The sequence below is a fragment of the Protomyctophum bolini genome (assembly GCF_963924005.1).
Source record: "Protomyctophum bolini genome assembly, chromosome: 3".
Lineage (NCBI taxonomy): Eukaryota > Metazoa > Chordata > Actinopteri > Myctophiformes > Myctophidae > Protomyctophum > Protomyctophum bolini.
In genome coordinates this window covers 25,831,763-25,854,069 of record NC_137864.1, presented here as the reverse complement: position 1 = coordinate 25,854,069, position 22,307 = coordinate 25,831,763, and the positions used below count along the sequence as shown (strand labels likewise).

At 45.6% G+C, this 22,307-nt stretch overlaps 1 protein-coding gene across 1 annotated transcript in view; it reads right to left on the bottom strand.

Annotated features, from left to right (window-relative positions):
* Positions 1-434: 434 nt before the first annotated feature.
* The window catches only part of smad1 (SMAD family member 1), a 27,160-nt gene continuing 5,287 nt past the window's right edge, over positions 435-22,307 (bottom strand). Inside the window, exons 2-8 of the mRNA XM_080759708.1 lie at positions 14,961-15,445; positions 14,217-14,347; positions 9,776-10,051; positions 8,990-9,109; positions 3,584-3,805; positions 2,035-2,291; positions 435-1,300 (exon numbers count right to left, since the gene is read on the bottom strand). Coding sequence (XP_080615834.1) covers positions 1,157-1,300; positions 2,035-2,291; positions 3,584-3,805; positions 8,990-9,109; positions 9,776-10,051; positions 14,217-14,347; positions 14,961-15,229 — 1,419 coding nt within the window. The 5' untranslated portion in view covers positions 15,230-15,445 and the 3' untranslated portion in view covers positions 435-1,156. The remainder of the gene's footprint in view (positions 1,301-2,034; positions 2,292-3,583; positions 3,806-8,989; positions 9,110-9,775; positions 10,052-14,216; positions 14,348-14,960; positions 15,446-22,307) is intronic.

Genomic DNA, 22,307 nt, shown 5'->3' with positions numbered 1-22,307 from the left:
TTATTGTTCATTGACCAAACCCTGGGTAACTTGGTTCATGTCTAGAAGTCATTTCATGCCAACTCCATTGCAGTCTGGCAAAGAGTTACTGTAGCTGGCAGAGGCAGATCTAGTGGAACAACTGCAATGTAGCTGACCTGGAATGTCCCGTCATCATTGCTAACTACACTTCTGTATAATCTGGATGATTCCCAGTGGAATATTGAGATGCAAACTAGGTACTGTGTGAGAGGGGGGAAAAAGAACAATGAGAAATGTTGAGGAGAAATTGTGGGAGCAAGACCAGGGGAGGATACTTGCGTCACAATTGAGTGCGATGGTCTGATTATTACAGTTGGTCACAAAGCTCAAGTATCTTCCAGTTGTAACATGCTCATTTTCCTTGCCCGATCACCCACCCGCCCTTCCCTCCCCTCCCGCCCTTCCCTCCCCCTTCAACCTGTCTGCAAATGTGCCCAATTCAGACATCCTTCAAGTAAGATTACAAATAAAACTGTTCAACAACCCCCGAAACCCCATCCTACCCGACAACAAACCCTACTGGCCCGAAGATCAGCTTGTGTTTCAAGCAAACACCTCTAATGATCATCGATGATGAGAGCGGGTTGACTGAAGCACCATGCACAGTAAAACCCCTCAGTCAGTGTTGTTAACCCATTTAGACCTGGGGCCCATTCTAGAAACACCTTCTAAATCTTGACCAATGTTTTCTGAAAATTAAAAAATGTTAATTAAAAAATGTCAAAAAATAATAAATTGCTATATAAAAATGGCAACAGCTATTGTTACACAAACTGTTCCTGGATTGAAAGGTATAACAATGTATAAGTGTTCCAGGCCTAAATGGGTTCATCCATGTATAACTCTGAGAGTCTACAAACAGGAGCTATATCAACTATTACAAATAAAAAAAAGATGTCTTGCCAATAGTGACGTTCTTTTGCCAGAAATGGGTGCGTTCCATAAAATAAGTGTCCGTGAAGTGCCTGCACGTCTCGCTGTCTCTTTTGCACAGTCTCAGAGTCAAATTAACACTCGTAGATTTTGCCTTGTGCCAATCTGGGGGCCAGCTAACGACTCCCCTATAGTATTCTCTCGCTAAACTGGAACCAAAATGCTGGGGTGTGGACCGCCTCGGGCCGAGGACAGATGGCGCCTAGGACACGGAGGAGATGGGGTTGTGGGGAGAACCCATCTGGGTGAGCACCTTGTCCAGCCATTGCAGGGGGCCGTGCAGGTGGATCTCGATCCAGCAAGGTGTGCTGGTCACATCCTGCCGGTGGTACTCAGCACCCCAGCCCTAAAACACACACACGCACATGCACACGCACACGCACACACACACACACGCACGCACACACACACACACACACACACACACACACACACACACACACACACACACACACACACACACACACACACACACACACACAGTTACCATTTCACCTTTTGAAGTAGTGACAGAATTTTTTTCAAATAAGGCCCAAACCGCACCAATGATTCGCCATGCAACTCCTTGCAACATAAAACTACTTACATCTACTTTGTGGTGCGGTCTAAAACTGTCTTGGTGCAAGGAGTGCGGTTGCATTAGTGCGGTTTGGGCTTAAGAGAGAGATCACTTCCTGGTCACTACGTGTTGGCATAGAAACCAATCAGGCTTGCCAAGCCATGCCTTATGATAATTATCTGCAGTCTGCTGCACATTTGGAACGTGCCTTTGACCAATCACATTTCTTGGGCGAAGCTATGCACTTCACATGAGTCTCAAAACACATTCTGAAGACCCCGTGGCCCGTTCTGCCCACCTAATCTCTAATACAGCACTTAACTACAATGTAGAGCGAGGCATATTACAGAGAACTCTGTGTGATGATGTGTGTGCGACGTGCATGTGCGTGTGCGTGTGTGTGTGTGTGTGTGTGTGTGTGTGTGTGTGTGTGTGTGTGTGTGTGTGTGTGTGAGAGAGATAGAGATAGAGAGAGAGAGAGAGAGAGAGAGAGAGAGAGAGAGAGAGAATAAGTGTGCAACCTTGACAAAGCTCATGCGGATAGTGCACATCTTGGTGAGCTCATAGACGGCCTCAAAGCCGTGGTTGACAGACTGGGCCAGCAGCTCGGCAAACTCCTGATTGTTGAAGATTTTGAGGCTGCAGCCGCTGGGGATCTTGCAGACGGTGGTGGGATGGAAGCCGTGGTGGTAATTACAGTTACGACTCTGGACAAAGATGCTGCTGTCACTCAGACACTCTGCATACACCTCCCCACCGACGTAGTACAGGTGGACCCCTGGAAGGGAACATAATGTGACAGAGGGGAGGTTTAAAGGTCATGCCTTTGATTTGTGTTTCGGGTTAGTGAATGCCACACTATTTGTCCATCTTCTGTGACACTTCAGTCCTAATATAGTGTCCTATATGAATGCATTTCGTGTGTTCAGATGGGTAGAGGCCTTGTAGAAGCCTTATTGTCCTATCATGAATGCATTTAGTTTATTCAGAACACGCACCACTACTACTACTGACGACAACCGTACTGATCCCTTTTTCATGATTGGCTGCCTCTAGGCTACCTCTCTAAGCCAATGGGAGACTTCCCAAAAAACCAATAGTCTGAACGGCATTAAAAACCCATACTCTGGCATGGGCCGTGGCTCAGCGGTCCAGGCACCTTGGTTGGTAATTCCCGACTTCCCGATACCCGCTCGACTCCCGATCCCGACGGCCTTTACTGCATGTCACCCCCCATCTCTCTTCCCATTTCCTGTCAGCCTACTGTCTGTCCCTCCATAAAAAAATATAAAATAAAGGCAAAAGCCACAAAAATAAACATGCAAAAATAAACATGCTAATGTTATGAGCTAACTGAAGTTATAGGAATGCCATAAGAAAACACAGTGAGTGAACCAACAAAAGAACGTCGAAAACGAATGAAAATGGGCGCAACAAGAGGTTGCTGCACCTGGCATTCTTGTTTTCAAATTAATCAAAACAGAGACACACGGAAGATTGCTCCGTTTTATGCTGCTAATTAGACCCATACACTGTGCAGGACACAGCTGTGCAGGACACAGCTGTGCAGGACACAGCGTATGTGAGATACAGGAAAGGAGAGGAGCTTCACGCCGTATGGTTCGATACGCAGACAAACACCACAACGACATTGAGTGGGCAGCTTTACTTTTCTACATCTTGTCATTGGCTCATACTGTACTTCAATCTTAGAGTATATATGAATAGAGAGGGCACCCGAGGTCTCCTTCCATCCACTTGCATTAAGTTGCTCCAAAGCGCATGAGGCGATTTCACTCCTCATTCCGGGTACGAACAGAGAGCATTCTGGGATGGATTGGCCCCAAACACATGAACGCGCTGCCGTTGAACGTGCACGAACGCGCACGAACGCGAACGAGCGTGCTGCCGTCGTGAACGTGCACAATGATAGTCAACGGACCAGCGCGTTCATGTGTTTGGGGCCAGGCTGCAATACCTTCATTCGGCCACTATGTCCATTTCGCCTCAGGGTTTCCTCTGGGTGCCTTCTCTATTCATACGTATATACTCTATGACTTCAATACAGACCTTTGCCGATGTGCCGCCGGGTGTTCTCGATGGTGGAGTTGCGGTTGACGTTGGAGAGGAGGCCGAGGCAGAAGCGGTTGCGGTTGTTGGAGGGGTCCGTGAAGCCGTCGACCAGCACGCTGGTGGAGGAGGCCTGGAAGGCTTCGCCCACACGGTTGTTGAGCTCGTAGTATACAATGGAGCACCAGTGCTTCGGCTCTTCATAGGCTACCGGCTGGACATCTGCACAGGAAACACATTGATATGTTACACACCATCAGCACAATGTGACTCTCACACAAACACACACACACACACAAGTGCACACGCACGCACAGACACACACACACACACACACACACACACACACACACACACACACACACCTAAGAGTCTTTCTACTACAAGGGAAGTTGCACAGCAATCCATCAGAGTAGTAATAACCAGTAAGACGCCTGGGGGCGAGAAGCGACCTTGCCCTAAAGGGTGAGGTCGCGTGCACTGGCCATATATGGAGCGTATCTTGAGTGTACAGGGTGTGATGAGGTCAGATCAAGATATGGAATGTCAGAACAGGTCAGCTTCCATATTCAGTATGGAGATCTAAGGGTGGCAGCGGGGGCAGTGTATTGAATATACAGGGTTTGATGAGGTCTCAGGGGGCTTTCCCCATGTATGTTTTGAGTGATTTTGACTGACTGACGGGAAATGCATGATTCCATACAGTAGTTAACTGTGACCTTTGCGGCAACCACAGTGGTTATCACGAGACTGTCACAATAGGATATATATTAGCATTCCCATATATGGGCTTAATATTGATCACAGTCAGGGACCTCCATATATGGGCATAACAGGGATTGTAAGGGTATCAGCTGGGAATGCCCATGTATGGAACTTTTTCACGTGATGTCACGATGACCTGGGCACCTGGGGGCTTGTTTTGGGAGACCCGGGGACTGATGTCACGTGATGTCACGATGACCTGTGGGCTTGCCTGGGGTGAGGGACGGGGATTTGAGTTAGGTGACGTGTCAGAGTGACGGGGATTGTGAGGGAGGTGACAAAAACGCAAGGTTTCATAGTTATCTGCGACCTCTGGTCGCAATAATTGTATATAGCAAAAACAGATTTTACAAAGTGTTTTCCTGCTATGACATTAAGACAAAGGAATTGTAAAAAAAATTGTGAATAAAACAATGCAGAATTTTATATAGACAACACTGTTACAATGAGTGGATGTCTTTGAGCGTTAGAAGTAGAGGAACACATACGCAGACACACACATAATAATCACATATAGATTTACTGCTGCATTGGATCTAAAACAGGACCTCTGTGCAGGTCTAAGATGAAGTGTCAGCAACCATAGCCAGCTGTGCACGTCTGCTGACACTCAGCGGTCCATCTAATCCCACTGTAAAAGCCAAATCTTCTAAAACAATCCTCTGGAAGTCATGACAAAAATTTGATTCAAACACATGGGCTCCACGGGCTGCACTTGTCTATACAGTATATACTTGCCCCGACCAAAATCAATGCAGGCCAACTCATGCAGACTGCCTTGCAATCTGTGTGCCAGTCTTTATTAAGAAGGAAGGGCAGATGAGTGCCCTGCCACTGTGGCCTCATACGCCTGGTATATTGGGTATGCCTGTGCCAGCTGGCCTCGCCCCTCTCCCAGGGAGGAATAAATGGTGTTTATCTAAGCGCATACCTCTCCTAAACCTCCTCTGCAGCATTGGGCACTAGCTTGCAGGTGTGTTTTGTCTGCAGTGTTCCCAGAACCGGCCGACAATGGAAAGGCCTCTCCCCTTCTCCCCTGCACAGGATGCAGCTTGTGGAAAAGAGCTGAAAAACTCCACAAAATTCCCACTTCCATGCAGTGCACATTTCATCAACAACAGCTCATTCCCGCCAATACTGTCCCTGTGTGTGTGTGTGTGTGTGTGTGTGTGTGTGTGTGTGTGTGTGTGTGTGTGTGTGTGTGTGTGTGTGTGTGTGTGTGTGTGTGTGTGTGTGTGTGTGTGTGTGTGCGTGCGTGCGTGATTAAATGACAATCGCGGGGCATGTTACATAGCAGATTTGTACTTCCTGATTCTCGGTTTCTGAGTGAAACGGCTTTCAGAATAAGATGCTTCGTCTATTAAAGGCGTAGTGAAATGAAAAATATGTTTCTCACACTTTTAGACCACATCCGTAGTCATCATATGAGCATACCTAACAATGGATGCCAAAAAAATGGGTACATTTTCATTTTTGTGTATTTTTATATCAAAAGTCCATAAATGGAATTTTAATTACTTCCTGAAAACGAAAACGTACTGCGGGAGGACATGTCGAGGCCCACATCGATAAAAGCCAATAAAAATGAAGCTCACCCGTTTAATTCCCCATATCTGTGCATCCGCCCAACACTGTCCAACACAGCTGCTACTGATTACAGAAATCCTCAGTTTTTATTCCCATTCAAGATGACATACAGACAGTGTATTACTCGGTTTCAACTTAATCATCACGCTAGAAAATCTATCTGAAAACATTATAGGGTAGAAATAAGCCACATAATAGTAAACTGGTACAGCTGGCCGACTATCTGACTTGTAAACAAACACACACCATGCGTACTGCTTCAAAATAACTTATAATATAATAAATGCCCACCATTTCCGTTTCCCTACACCTTTAAATGACTCGATGGCGCCCTGAGCCCGCCCCCAGCTGGCACTGTTGGCGGTAAATTAGTTAATATTGTGTAATCTGACACTACACTATGCCAAATTCCTTGTGTGTACAAATATATAGACCAATTATTTGTTTACAAACATTGAGACTGGTCAAACGGGTGACTGTTTCATGTATTCCCAACAAATCTCCAAACTTGTTGTTTTGGGGAGCGCTGGTTTCAATTCATTCAACCTCTCTTGTGTGATGGCTAGTGAGGTGCACCCTAGGAGACATTTATACTTCATTGTGTGTTGGCTAGTGAGGTGCACCCTAGGAGACATTTATACTTCATTGTGTGATGGCTAGTGAGGTGCACCCTAGGAGACATTTATACTTCATTGTGTGTTGGCTAGTGAGGTGCACCCTAGGAGACATTTATACTTCATTGTGTGTTGGCTAGTGAGGTGCACCCTAGGAGACATTTATACTTCATTGTGTGTTGGCTAGTGAGGTGCACCCTAGGAGACATTTATACTTCATTGTGTGTTGGCTAGTGAGGTGCACCCTAGGAGACATTTATACTTCATTGTGTGATGGCTAGTGAGGTGCACCCTAGGAGACATTTATACTTCATTGTGTGTTGGCTAGTGAGGTGCACCCTAGGAGACATTTATACTTCATTGTGTGATGGCTAGTGAGGTGCACCCTAGGAGACATTTATACTTCATTGTGTGTTGGCTAGTGAGGTGCACCCTAGGAGACATTTATACTTCATTGTGTGTTGGCTAGTGAGGTGCACCCTAGGAGACATTTATACTTCATTGTGTGTTGGCTAGTGAGGTGCACCCTAGGAGACATTTATACTTCATTGTGTGTTGGCTAGTGAGGTGCACCCTAGGAGACATTTATACTTCATTGTGTGTTGGCTAGTGAGGTGCACCCTAGGAGACATTTATACTTCATTGTGTGTTGGCTAGTGAGGTGCACCCTAGGAGACATTTATACTTCATTGTGTGTTGGCTAGTGAGGTGCACCCTAGGAGACATTTATACTTCATTGTGTGATGGCTAGTGAGGTGCACCCTAGGAGACATTTATACTTCATTGTGTGTTGGCTAGTGAGGTGCACCCTAGGAGACATTTATACTTCATTGTGTGTTGGCTAGTGAGGTGCATCCTAGGAGACATTTATACTTCATTGTGTGATGGCTAGTGAGGTGCACCCTAGGAGACATTTATACTTCATTGTGTGTTGGCTAGTGAGGTGCACCCTAGGAGACATTTATACTTCATTGTGTGTTGGCTAGTGAGGTGCACCCTAGGAGACATTTATACTTCATTGTGTGTTGGCTAGTGAGGTGCACCCTAGGAGACATTTATACTTCATTGTGTGTTGGCTAGTGAGGTGCACCCTAGGAGACATTTATACTTCATTGTGTGATGGCTAGTGAGGTGCACCCTAGGAGACATTTATACTTCATTGTGTGTTGGCTAGTGAGGTGCACCCTAGGAGACATTTATACTTCATTGTGTTGGCTAGTGAGGTGCACCCTAGGAGACATTTATACTTCATTGTGTGTTGGCTAGTGAGGTGCATCCTAGGAGACATTTATACTTCATTGTGTGTTGGCTAGTGAGGTGCACCCTAGGAGACATTTATACTTCATTGCGCAACAGTATTGCACGCAGAGAACAGCTGATATACAAGCTCACATCGCGTTGCGGATGCCACTGTTTTGAGTGTAGAGGTCTGCGTGCGCGACACCATCGTGGGACGAAGCATAAATTATACTTGATGGGCTGCATGTGCGCGTGCAGCCGTGTACAAATAGGCTCTGCTGCCGTTTTTACACGTGAGTGCAGCTTTTCCATTGCATCTTATGAGAGGTGGTGGTCTTGTGCTGCCAGCCTGCACGTGCATGCTGGTGCTTATCAGTGTGACGTCGTCTGATAAGGCGTATATAGTTAAGAATTCCGATTCTGATTAAACAAATGATTAATCTTAACCTATCAACATCCTTCCTGCGTAGGGTCCATTATTCGTTCAGTTGTGGGAGGCAAAGCCTCATCCAACTCAATATAGAGCCAAACCACAGAGCTGAGGTAGCGGCAATTAAGGCCGTCAACATTTCACATGTAGAAGTTTGGAGGTAATTAGTGAAGTGGCTCCTTAACGAGTTTCAGGCGATTACCACCGGCAGAGATGACATAAGCCCAGAGGTTTTACGGGGGCTCATAAAAGCTTGCTCTAAGACCGAGCTTAATTGGCAGAGGCTTTGAACTTCCCCTGGGGGTTGTACATACACACATAGACAGACCCTAAGTGCCATCCTTTTCCACACGTCTTTGATTGTTGAAATTACCCGTTAAAGCATGCGGTCTGCCAGCTCAGCTGAGGTTCTATTTCTGTTTCCAGGCATTTGTGCATAAAGCCTTGACACCGCAAAACAGTGATAAAATCCATTCACAAAACTCTGGGTTCCCAGAAATATCTGCACCTGCAGATACTGTATTTGAGGAGCAGGTGCAGCTGTGGGGATGATGTCACACCATGCACCGACAAGCGACACTGTCGTGGGAGAAACTGTGTGTGTGTGTGTGTGTGTGTGTGTGTGTGTGTGTGTGTGTGTGTGTGTGTGTGTGTGTGTGTGTGTGTGTGTGTGTGTGTGTGTGTGTGTGTGTGTGTGTGTGTGTGTGTGTGTTGTGTATGTGTTGTGTGTTGTGCGTGCGTGCGTGCGCTGGCAAGCGTCACCATGGTTACCTGGCCTGTTGTTAGTGCCCTCCAGGGGAAGAGCGGGTACCAGGAGGTTGGTGTCCATTGGCTGGGGGCAGTCCTGTGTCATTGGCTCCTCTGGGGGCATGTACGCTGGAGGAGGAGTCTCTGCATTGGGGAGGTGAAGGAAAATGGACGTGAGAAAAATGGCATGAGTAATACTCATAATCACACACACACACACGCACGCACGCACGCACGCACGCACACACACACACACACACACACACACACACACACACACACACACACACACACACACACACACACACACACACACACACACACACACACACACACACACACACACACACACACACACACACTCACGCACGCATGGACGCACACACGCACGCACACAGCCATGTTATCCAGCTACCCCCTATATGAACAGGTTTTATTTTGACAATGTGGACACTTTGTTTTTTCCATCTATTCTTGCCAGTCCTGACACTCATGCACTCATGAGTATTAGGGATTGGAGGCAGGGATTGGAGGCAGGGGCGCCACTGGCTATTTGGTTGCCCCACGCATGATATGTTTGTCCTGCCCCCCAGCCATGTCCTTCATGCCTTCGGCCTGGTGGAGACAATTATTATTATGAGGATCGGCTTGGCGCATTTTGTTGGCCCCCTCTGCATGTTGCCCTACGCACAGTGCACAGCGTCTGGCGGCGGCGCTGATTGGAGGGTACCAAACAAAGGCAACAACTGCAAACGGAGTGGATGTGGGATCACACCAATAGAAACCACGGCATCGCTGTGGGCATCTCACCTGGCATCTGGAACGGACTGCCGGGGTCAGTGCTGGTGGGCGAATGCGGCAAGGTGGCGCTGCTGCTGCCACTGCCTGGCGAGTTGGGGTAGCTGTTTCCCGGCGAGTGTGGGGGGAAGGGCATGGTGATGGTGTTGCCCTGGGCGAAGGATTCTGGGAAGGTGGCATTCTGGGGCATGTGTGGCTCATTCTGCTGCAGGGGGTTGCGGAAGCGTGGCAGCATGGTGTGCTTGGCGTTGAACTCGCTGTTCCTGGGTACCAACACAGGGGGCAGCACTGAGGAGAGAGGTGATAGGCGGAAGATTGGTTAGCAATCAACACTAGCATACTAGGTTCGTTAAGGCGAAGAGTTACAGCAAGAAAAAATAATTAGGGCTGATATGATTTCAAATCAACATCATGATACTTGAAAATGTTTGCCTTGATTACAATCAATCAACAGTTCTTTTTAAAATGAGAATAGCAGATCTATGCAATGCATCGTGAGCTTGTAGATCGGTTATTTTCTCTATGTTTGTACATTTTACGCCACCACCAACAAAGTATAATAAAGGGTTAGCTAACTGTTTAGTGGAATGGAGTCTCAGCTCTTATATCAATGGTTCAGGTGGGCTGGGGGGTGTTAAATTGGCTTCGGAATTTTACTGTAGGTCACATTCAAACACCAGCCTCATAATGGATAGATACAGATAGATTATAAATTAGATTAGATTATTATTGTATTAGGAGGAGCATTAGTCTCAATGACAATGGGAACAAAACAATTCACATCAACATCTCGACTGATTTTTCTTCTTTACTTGAAATGACATTCAAATTAATGGTCTAAATCTACAATCCTTTATAGAAACTAGAACAATATGACGATGAGGATTTATGTTACAGCTTTGTCTGTGCAGGTGTGCTTTATAAGAATTCACACATGATGCGCCATTAACTCTTATTAACAGTGCATTCTGCCTCACCCTCTGATGTAATGTTTGACCTGCTAGACGAGGAGAGGCCGGGTGCTGGTTAGCATTTCTCTTTGTGTCAGTAAGCTCCATGAGTCTAGCTGACACTGTTCACTCCCACACACACACACACACACACACACACACACACACACACACACACACACGAACACTCACGCACACGCAGACACACACACACACACACACACACACACACACACACACACACACACACACACACACACACACACACACACACACACACACACACACTCACACGCAGACGCACACACAGTCGCACACACACACACACACACACACACACACACACACACAGTCACGCACACGCACACGCACACACACACACACACACACACACACACACACACACACACACGCAGTCACGTACACACATAAACACACCCACCCACATCCACACACACATCATGAATCCTTCCTGATCTCCCTGATTCATACTTCATTCATTCCGTCTACTCATTTGTTTTCATGGACACTAATTCTCATGTGATTCCAGATCCTTCCATTCCCGTGTGAGAAGCCGCCACCTCATTACCGCCACCTGGTTTTACCCACCTGTACTGTAGCTCATTCCCTCTTTAGTCCCCCAGTATATCATTACTGTCGAACGGACACCTTGCATGTCCAAAACCGTTTGTTCCAATCCAATATAGTTATTATTTAGTCACATAGGCTAAGCCTTTCAGCATTATTACCTGATTCTGAACCAGATTCTCATCCTGCTTCCCTGGACCCTGATCCCGGTAGATTAATGTGCCTTCTCTGATTGATCTCCTGGTTCTAACCCACGCCTGTTTACTGGATTAAACCTTTTGAACTTTGATTTCTTGGCTGATCGTTTCTTTGTCATGCTTGTGAGTTCATACCTGTTCTGAGTCGTACACATAATATACACAAACGCTTGCACAGACACCCACAAGCACGCATGCACACGTTTTAATAACTACAAAATAAACCTCCCCCCTCCCTATCTATCATCCTACCGGCCGGGTGCAGATGGCCCTGCATTTTTCAAATGTCTGCTCACTCACAGCCCTGTTGGTTTTAGCCAGCAGTATTTGGCCGTGGCTCCCAGACATTCTCCTCTGAAAAAACATCTTTGAGGTGAGCCTCTCTGGAGGAATTCATCACTTGGGGCAAAGATCCCCGGCTGCTATTCACGTCGAGGGCGAACGCTATGAGGTGCAAGGAGATACAAACCACAGAGATATGCTCCGCTTGTGTCTATAAATACCTGTGTGGACAAATAAAATTTGTACTGACATGCGAGAAGGGGGGCCCTTGGCTAGTGTGTGTATAGGGCTGTTAGCCTGTGGCTATACTACAAACGCATATGTTTCTCAACCCGAAAGTGTGTGAGAGGTTCTGACACAGTCGTACACAATGAACAATTAAACATCGACACACTGTGATATTAACATGTGTGTTTAACATATTAGTTACAAACATCTTGCTTACAAGGTTACAAGGTCCACAATCTGGGCCTTGACACTTAACACTGTTGTTTGATACAACGGGAAAGGGGGCAGACAGGATGTGCTCGCTCGTGCGCGCGTGTGCGTGTGCGTGTGTGTGTGTGTGTGTGTGTAGAGGTGACAGACAGGGGGGTGTAGGAGGGAGTGGTTCAGTGTAGACAGACAGGTGTTCTGGGGTGGGTTGACCTTTGACCTCCTGTCCTTCACCCGCTGCTCTAACAAAAGTGTGCGCGGCCGTCGGCCCCTCCTTCCTCCCATTGTGTGTGGGTGACAGGCTTCCTGTCCCAGCGATCCTCAGAGAAACAGTCTGCACAGTCCGCCGTGTGTGTGTGTGTGTGTGTGTGTGTGTGTACAGTACCGTATGTGTGTACATTTGTGTCTGTGTCAATAAAAATGTGTCTGTCAAAAAAAAAGAAGGGTGTGTGTGTGTGTGTGTGTGTGTGTGTGTGTGTGTGTGTGTGTGTGTGTGTGTGTGTGTGTGTGTGTGTGTGTGTGTGTGTGTGTGAGAGAGAGAGAGAGAGAGAGAGAGAGAGAGAGAGAGAGAGAGAGAGAGAGAGAGAGAGAGAGAGAGAGAGAGAGAGAGAGCGTTTGGGCCAGCCGGGCAGAACATGGCCAAAACAAAGCCCTCATTCTACCCCAGCTGGAATTTCCTTCCCCCCCTACACGCATCTCACACACACACACACACACACACACACACCCCTGTGGACAGCTGTTTCTGTCTTGTCAGCTGACCCTGATCTTCTCAGAGAGACAACAGATAGTGTTTGGTCTCTCTTTGAAAAAGTACATGAAGATCACAGGAAGAAAGACTTCAATCCTTCTCTTTCTCACGCACGCACACACGCACGCACGCACGCACGCACGCACGCACGCATGCACGCACACACACACACACACACACACACACACACACACACACACACACACACACACACACACACACACACACACACACACACACACACTACAGTGTACACCCACACAACACAGTAACACTCTGGCCTGTCCTCAGCCGTATGGATAAAAGCCGCATGGTGCTTTTGGCTCTGGGCTCAAACAGATAAACTGGTCGTTGACAGGAGGAGAGGATATCAAAGACGGAGGATCAGAAAGGAGTGAACATCTGCTGAAGCTGTTGTTGGGGGGGCGAGCACTTCCAAGGTTAATGCTCTACAGAGCGGCCAAAATGACTCGTGGAGTTGGTCTTTTTAAGTCATTTGCTCAGTGAAGCTTAACTTTATCTCTGGTGCAAAAATGAGTAGAGACAGACGTAGCTGTTGCGTGAAAAAATCACACCTGTGTGAAGTGAGCGGTGAAACTGTTGTGTGTGTGGGGGTCCCCGGGGGCTGGCCCGGTTCCGGCGAGCTTTCCCGCGTCCAAAAAGGTTGAGAAATGACAGTTACCGTGTGGGGGTACATCCGGACCCCCAGGAACATGGCCAGGTGGCCGGCCCGGTTATTTGTCATATCTGCCCTGTGCACCTTTTCATTACTGACAGACAGATTTTACACAATTATACATTCTCTAGACTTTCATTCACTACCACCACACTTTTACTGTGTTCTGAACAGTGCTGTCCCATTGTCTGATTGGGTTTGCCTATCTCGTAGATAAACATACTTGTAGTTACGCCAGGTCGAACGTTGTTACGTCTATCTGTGGGTTTTATTAATATTCTACCAATTAAAATAATTAACAAGAGCTTGTGACTAAATAATAACTACAGCCATCCATTTGAAGTTAGAACACGTTTGTTTTTGTTTGCTTTTTTAACCCATTTTGTGCGGGAACCCCTTTTGGTGTTTTAAACATTATGTTATAATTTAGCTATTGAAAAAAAGCAGATCTACAAGCTTGTAGGTCTGCTATTTTTGAAAAATCGTAAAAATATTTATTTCAGAAAACTGGAGGATTTAGAAGATCTTTTTTTCCACCCGACAGCGACAATAGGAAAACTCTGCGTCAGCTCACCTGGGCTGTCCACCCTCTTATAGTGGTACGGGTTGATGCACACGTCCTTCTGCTTGGATCCGAACGGGAACTCGCAGCACTCCAGGGCCTTCAGCTCATGGTGGGACTGCAGGTCGGGCCAGCGCCACACCCTGCAGTTAGGGTTGTCACAATTATTACAAAATAATCGCCTAATCGCAATTATTTGAGATAATCGCAATTCATTGAAATAATCAATAATTAATTTGTCAAAATTGTAATAATCGTTTCCATGATGAACGATGTTCATACAAAAAAGCACATATAGCAGCATCTACAAGCTTACAGTATAAGCTTGTAGGTCAGCTATTTCCGTTTCAGTTATTTGTCATATCTGCCCTGTGCACCTTTTCATTACTGAGCCTAAAAGGCAAGCAGAAATGTTATTTCTATTCATAATGTTCCAATTTCCAATGCCAAAAACACAGTTAAATCGCAATTATTTGTGTGCCAATGAATGATCAACTTAACCCATTTTGGGCGGGAACCCCTTTTGGTGTTTTGGTGTTATGTTATGTTTTAGCTATTGAAAAATAGCAGATCTACAAGCTCATAGCGCGCCACTCGGTGGCGTGCTATGAGCTTGTAGATCTGCTACGAGCTACGAGCTTGCTATTTTTGAAAAATATCGAAGAACGACTGACATAGAAACATAGCTTTTTCAGAAAACTGTCAGGATGTAGAAGACATTTTAGAATCTGATCTCAGGTCAGAATGGGTCGATACCTGCAGTAGATGACGTGGGGCAGGCCCTTCCTGTGGGACACCTGCAGCCGGCCGTCCAGGGAGCGGGGGATGGTCACACAGTTGCTGACCTGACCGGGGCAGCTCAGCGCCCTCTCCAGCTCCTCCATGGCTCCCTTCTTCTTCTTCAGCTTCTTCACCAGGGCGTCCACCGCCTTCTCGGCCCACTTCTCCTCCTCGTCGCCCTGCTTCCAGCCCAGCAGCCTCTTGACCGCCGGGCTGGTGAAGGAGAACAGCGAGGTGACGTTCATGTTTCAGTGGGGGCTGGCTGGCCTCCCTCTCTCTCTCTCTCTCTCTCTCTCTTCCTGTTCTATCACTCTTCCTCTCCCTCTTCTGAAAAGGTCTTTCGGGGGACGGAAGGCTAAAGGGAAGCTGGAGGGAGAGGCGTGTGTGACTCCAGTTACAGTTGTTACAGAACGGTGTCCTGGTAACCCTTGCTTGCAAAGCTTCCGCTGAGGACTTCTTTCCTAGAAAGAGAGACAGAGAAGGAAAAATGGAGAAACGTTAGAAAGAACGAAGAAACAAAACAAAAAACACATCTCTATACAGTAAAATCTCGAGGGTTAATTTAACTATTAAAGACCAGATAGCTAGAGGCTATCTGGAACCCCAGAGCCTTTGGAACCCCTGGGCTTGGCTACTTGTGTGCTACTGACACACTGAGTCAGTTACTATGGATAAGAGCAGCCCTGCCTCAAATGGAATGTTAACAAGTGGACACAGTCAGCTCATCTGTGTGTGTGTGTGTGTGTGTGTGTGTGTGTGTGTGTGTGTGTGTGTGTGTGTGTGTGTGTGTGTGTGTGTGTGTGTGTGTGTGTGTGTGTGTGTGTGTGTGTGCGTGCGTGCGTGCGTGCGTGCGTGCGTGCGTGCGTGCGTGCGTGCGTGCGTGCGTGCGTGCGTGCGTGCGTGCGTGCGTGCGTGCGTGCGTGCGTGCGTGCGTGCGTGCGTGCGTGTGTGTGTGTGTGTGAGCACGCTACGTTAATGGCCGGTGTGTGTCATCAGATCACTGACCCACTGGACAGAACAATATCCAGGCGAAGGTGCGGACTGATGATGTCATCCTATTACGGCTTCTGGGAATGTGCAGTGGCAGAGGAGTCAGAAAAGGACACCCACTTCTGCTTCAGACCCTGAATCTGAATCAGACATTCTCTAGATAGCTCGTCGTCACATTACCAACAGTGCCACCTCACAAATATCCCTTACAGCCAGGACTGTGTCAGCCCCAGAACAACAAAGCAACATGATTCACTGTATGACAGGAATGTTGCAACTGATCCAAGCCACATACACATTTAACCACTCAAACTTATATATATATATATATATGCTGTATAGTTTTTCCGTCTACACCATGTCTTTGCTGAAAATAGCAGATATACAACTGGACGCGTTGGGAATTTCTAGCTCTGCTATATAAGTCGCCAAATGTTTGCATATGTTTGCAGAATGGTCACCTACTACAGTAAGACATGTCCAGAATAGGGCGTTTAAGTGGTTAAATCTTGAGTAGGAATATAATCAATATGAGATTTTTCTCTGTGTAAAACGTGTGCTTCAGAGAGACGTTAAAAAGGCGTTCTGTTGATTATGCTCTACAAATCAAGTTGTTAAGAATTATTTTTATTTTAAACAAAACATCAACACAACCTCCACTGGCAGAAGCAGTCACACTGGGTTTGAGCTGAGCTCTCTCTCTCTCTATCTCTCTCTCTCTCTCTCTATCTCACACAAATGCTTTATTGGGTCGTCCACTCACAGTTAACAGTCTTTGTATTGATTTGAGTTGTGCTTGAATTGTACTGTAATTCTGCAAACTGTTAATAAATATTTCAATAAATCAATCAATCAATCAAAAACACACACATAGACACACACACACACTCCCACACATACGCACAAGCGCGCGCGCACACACACACACACACACACACACACACACACACACACACACAGACGACAGTTTATCAGAAGTCTGCCCCATCTTTTTATACCTACTGACTCAGGGTGAGGATGCGTCTCTCTCTGACAGTAAATAGAGTGGTGGATTGGATTTCCTACGAGCAGGAACAAAAACATCACTCGCGGGCGGCTCACTCCAGTTATTCTGGTCCTTTCAGATTACTGGATGAATAAATAGCCATTTCTATCTTTATCAGCTACTGTATGTGTGGGCCCTCAACATACCGACAAACAGGCATGGAGGTTTGATGAGAACAGGTGCTGTTTACAAGTTACATGCACATGTTGTGTTGTGGAGTCATTGGAGGCCTACTATTGCCAACCACATATACAGGAAAGCTGCAAGTTGCACTATATTTAGTGTGGCCACCCCAATCACATTGGCTACTCTAAAAGCAGGAGGACTGATTTGCCAGCAGGTCGGGAAGGGGAGGGAGTATGAGCTGTGTGTGTGTGCGTCCGTCCATGCATCTGTGCGTGCGTGCGAGAGAGAGAATGAGAGAGAATGATAGCTATGAGACAGTTTGGCAGTAAAAAGGTAGTTGATAATGCGTGCATTAAACAGAGAAAGAGTTTGATAGAGAGTGAGACAGAGAGACAGAGAGAGAGAGAGGCAGACAGACAGAGAGAGTGAGGGCATGATGGTGTGTGTGTGTGTGTGTGTGTGTGTGTGTGTGTGTGTGTGTGTGTGTGTGTGTGTGTGTGTGTGTGTGTGTGTGTGTGTGTGTGTGTGTGTGTGTGTGTGTGTGTGTGTGTGTGTGTGTGTGTGTGTGTGTGTGTGTGTGTGTATGTGCGTGTGTGTGTGCGTGTGTGTCTGTCTGGGGGGAGAAAGAGAGAGAGGGAGGGAAAGAGAGGCAGAGACATGAAGGGAAATATGTTTAAGCGCAGATGTGTGAAGTAGGACTAGTGTCCCAGATGTGTGAAGTCCCAGGTGCCAGCATGGTTGCATTGTCTCCGTGTCTCACGGCGAGCAAGGCAGGAAACAGGCCCCAGATTTATTTCAACATATCTGTCATCGCCAGCACACTTCCTGACTGCCGATGACTGCAGGTCGCTACACAAAAAACACACACGCACACACGTGCTCGTTGCACAATCCACAGGTGGAGGGAAGGAAGTAGAAAATGCAGGCTATTTACGAATCCCTCCACCGCTGACTCTCTGTTGCTAAAATTCATTACATGAATAGTCCTGAACGATCTCAACCGGGCAAATTAGGCTCCCAGTCATAGCGGTGCGTATAAGAAGATGTGAGTATGTTTAGCATTGTCCAACTCCAATATTGTTGCTGTTGGGTACTGGGCAGGAACCATCTTATGTGTACTATATTAGGTAGTATCATTAACCGCATTATTTGGGTTAGGATAATCAGGACACAAAATTGTAAAATAATATCATCCCATGCCTGTACATTAATGTACCAAGCATATATTGAGTCTGTCTGAAACATAACTGGAGGGATGGAACAGCATTCTAACATTGTTGTTTTAATAATAAGTCTGGTGAACGCTTTCACACAACCATGGTGCCCGCGATCTTCCTCCACATCTCTACAATGAACCCCCTATACTGTAGCAAATCTAGCAATACAATGTTTTGTGAATCCAATGACATAACTGGATGAAATGCAAGACAGAGCTAGTCGGAGCAGAGTGCGCCTGTAGCAGCGCGTCCCCATGACGTGCACATTAATCAGTGCACGAGCAGCGTTTCTTTCATGTCCGTGGGAAATGGCAGTGCTTTTAAAACCATCGCTGACTGGCAAAACGCTGCACAAAATTGGTTATAAAGAAACCAAAATCAGTGACAGAGACGAGAGCAAGAGGAAGGGGAAGATAAAATGTTATCCGCATTGGCTAAAAGAGGGGTCGGCAAATTAATTCGTCCAGTTGGGCCGATTCATTACATGGTGGGCAGGCCGCCAGAACCTAATCGAACCTAATTTAAGAACTGGAACTTGCAGCAGACCATCTTATATACAATAATAACTATAATGTATAAACTAAAGTATATAATAACTTGATTAGAATTAGAATTAGAATTTGTGCGCTATAACTGCACACTGATGTTACAGATGTAGATAGAAAAGATTGCTTAGATTGTGTACGACGGTAATCATTTTCTGCAGGCCACAATCGCCACATCCTTGAATGTTGCATTTGCGGAGGATTTGTTAATTAAAAATAAAAATAAATAAAAATGTTTTTCAATTGGACCAAAACAGTCTTTCGAACCTTTCGAACAGAGATAAACAAACTCTTACATAGAATAGAAGCTCAAGGTCTTTTCTTGGATATGGAGAGAAACAATGTGAAACACCTGTCTGTGATTCACTCTCAACACGGATAAAGGTTGGGTTAGTTAGATTCTCTATTTGGACATTATAGCCTATGTGGGACAGTCAGATATTGTACATTATTTACAACATCATGCATTTACCGGACCAGATATTATCTCTGCCGGGCCAGGTTTGGTCCATGGGCCGCTGGAGTAACTTGGCAAATAATAGTGCAGACTTTTGTCAGATGTGCAGATCAATGTCAAGTCAACATATGTGGAAGTGAAGTAGACTATTTGTTATGATTTTAGTTTTAACAAAGTTGTTATATGGATTAAGACATGAAGCAGAGCCAGAGACAGAATAACATAATAGAGCACAGAGACAAGACTAGACAAGCCACTATAAGAAAGACTTAAGGCCAGAGTAGAAGAAGAAAGAGACGGACTAAAGCATAGTTAGAGTCACTTACGGTAACTTTGAGCAGAGAGACAGAATGCAATCTGAGGTAAGAAGTATGTATTCTTTCAAAAATAAATATATTTCAGGCCCTGCATGCTCACACATATCGATTTTTTTCCACATCTCAGTAGACTACGGTAGTCCCTATGCTGTTGTTTATTTTGCACCACCGAAGACTCAAATGTGCATTTGTCTTTGTAATGAGGAGTTTACTATAACATCCCTCTCTAACTTCAGAGTCCGATCATATCCTAAATTGTCATTCTCAGTCACATGAAGAAGAAATTATTTTCTGTTTTTCCTTATATCTCACACCAAAACAAGAGCATAACGGCCATCGAACATGTACTACGTTTCAACCACAATTCCCGACCCTATTTACAGATGTGTTTCCTATAGATGGAAATGCAGTCACACTTTAGACACTATTCCTGTTGAAACAGCTGAGTCTCTGTGACTGAAGCTCTTGCCATCCATGTCCCAATGAGGTTTCAAATGGAACACCCAAATTGATACCTTATTTTTTTTCTTTTTTGGCTTTTCTGCCTTTATTGATAGTATCAGGTGAAGATAGACAGGAAAGAGGGAGAGAGAGAAGGGGAGAGACATGCAGCAACGGTCGTCATGAACGCGACGCGACGCGACGCGCTGTCAGGCCAAAGCCTATATGTGGCATGCGCCTGGACCACTGGACTTGATACCTTCTTGAACTAAATACAGCTGGGTGATATGAACCTTTTTATTTCCATAGCAATAATACAGTGCGTCACTTCGTGGCATGCTGCAAGCTTTTTTTTTACATTTTTTAAAAATTGAAACTTGAACTAGCCAGTCCTATACCTCCAACCAACCAACCAACCAACCAACCAGGCTTGGCGGTCAGTCCCTGACAGTCCAGTGCAAGCCAACACACTGCAGCACAGCCCTATCAGCAGCAGTAAGGCACATGTTTGGGCCCAGCTGCAGAAAAACAACATTTAATCCAATTCAGATGTAGAATTCCAGGAAAGAAGGTGCTGGAACATCTGGAGCAGGCTTCACAATCCTCTCCGCTGTCATCCCGCCATGCAGCTGGAGACCAAATATCTTTCCCCACCCACGCCATAGTCCTCCTTGGGTATTTCCAAACCTTGACAGTACTGATATTGGATATAAATATTGTTATGGTTTGGAAATACCTACTACTGTACTGACCCTTTGCTTACTTATTTACTTACTCACACGCAAGCATGTGCGCTCGCGCGCACGCACATACACACACACACACACACACACACACACACACACACACACACACACACACACTCACACACACTCACACTCAGTATGCTTGTCCTTTTGTGTTGATGGTTCTGCAGACAATGCTAGTTTGGAGTTGTCTGTGAAGGAGTCAAAATACGATGGCGCCATGGTTGCCTGCCTTGCCCAATACCTTTGTATAGATGTAGGATGTTTGTAAGCGAGTACACAATCAGAATGTCATGGAACAACTTTCCAACCTTATCCCCTGAAACTGGTACATTATAGCAAAAAACTGAAGTGGTTATCAATATATATTTTGCTCACGAGTCACGGATAGTCTTATAATCAGTCAAGAGGCACACACACACACATAACAGTTGTCAGTTCAATAGTATCCCACCATAGTGTCAAAGAATCCATTCTAAAACCAACACATTTTTACTCATAAAATGTACTAATAAATGAGGAAAGACGATGGACATGTCTTGCTCTTCACTAAATCAACTCAGACACTTATGGCGAGCTGTTGGAACTGGCTGTCTCTGTATTCCATTAAAAAGGAAAAGAAAGTCCAATCACCTAGCGGTTAGGAATGAAAGATCAATTGATTCTGCAGCCATGATCTTCTTGACTGATTATATTGCTAAATAAAATGAGCTAAAAATATATTGATGCTATAAGACTTGAGTCAAACTTCTCTACACAACGATCCTAGTCTAGCTAATAATAAGCTATCTGTTTTCTAACGGCCCCATAGCATCACCTCCACCCGATTAGCTAAGGATTAAATTGTTTTATTTATTTATTTGTTTATTTATTTATTAGATTTCATGGCATTTATAAGCCTTTTAATTGATAGCGACAATAGAGAGACAGGATATGGCAGACGAGACAGATGGGGAAGGGCCTCAGGTCACCGTTGAACAGTGCTGTGCAAGGACTGAGTCTTAGTTGTATGAGCTGGGTGATTGGGCCATTACACTGAGCACTATAACTAGAACAATAAGGACTGTACCGTACAGTACAGAGTACAGTATAGTACAGTAACTAACTAACTAAAAGTATAGTTACACGGGTGTACACCATATGCCAGACCCCCACAATATGTAACAGTTTTTAGATCGTTTTAAAAATGTGTCTTAGCTTTTCATTTGTAAACCTATGTAATTCACATGTATATCTTTTGTTTTTTCTTTTCCTGATCTTCTGATGTTTTCTTCTATATGATATTGTATTACTGTCTCGACAATACTGAAAATGAGTTTGATTACTCAGTGTAATTTCGAGAATAAACAAAACTTGAATGAATGCCATTTACAAGGCAATCCTCTCCCACTGCTATATGTTAGAGTTAGAGCACAATCGCCTATCAAACTGTTAGCTGA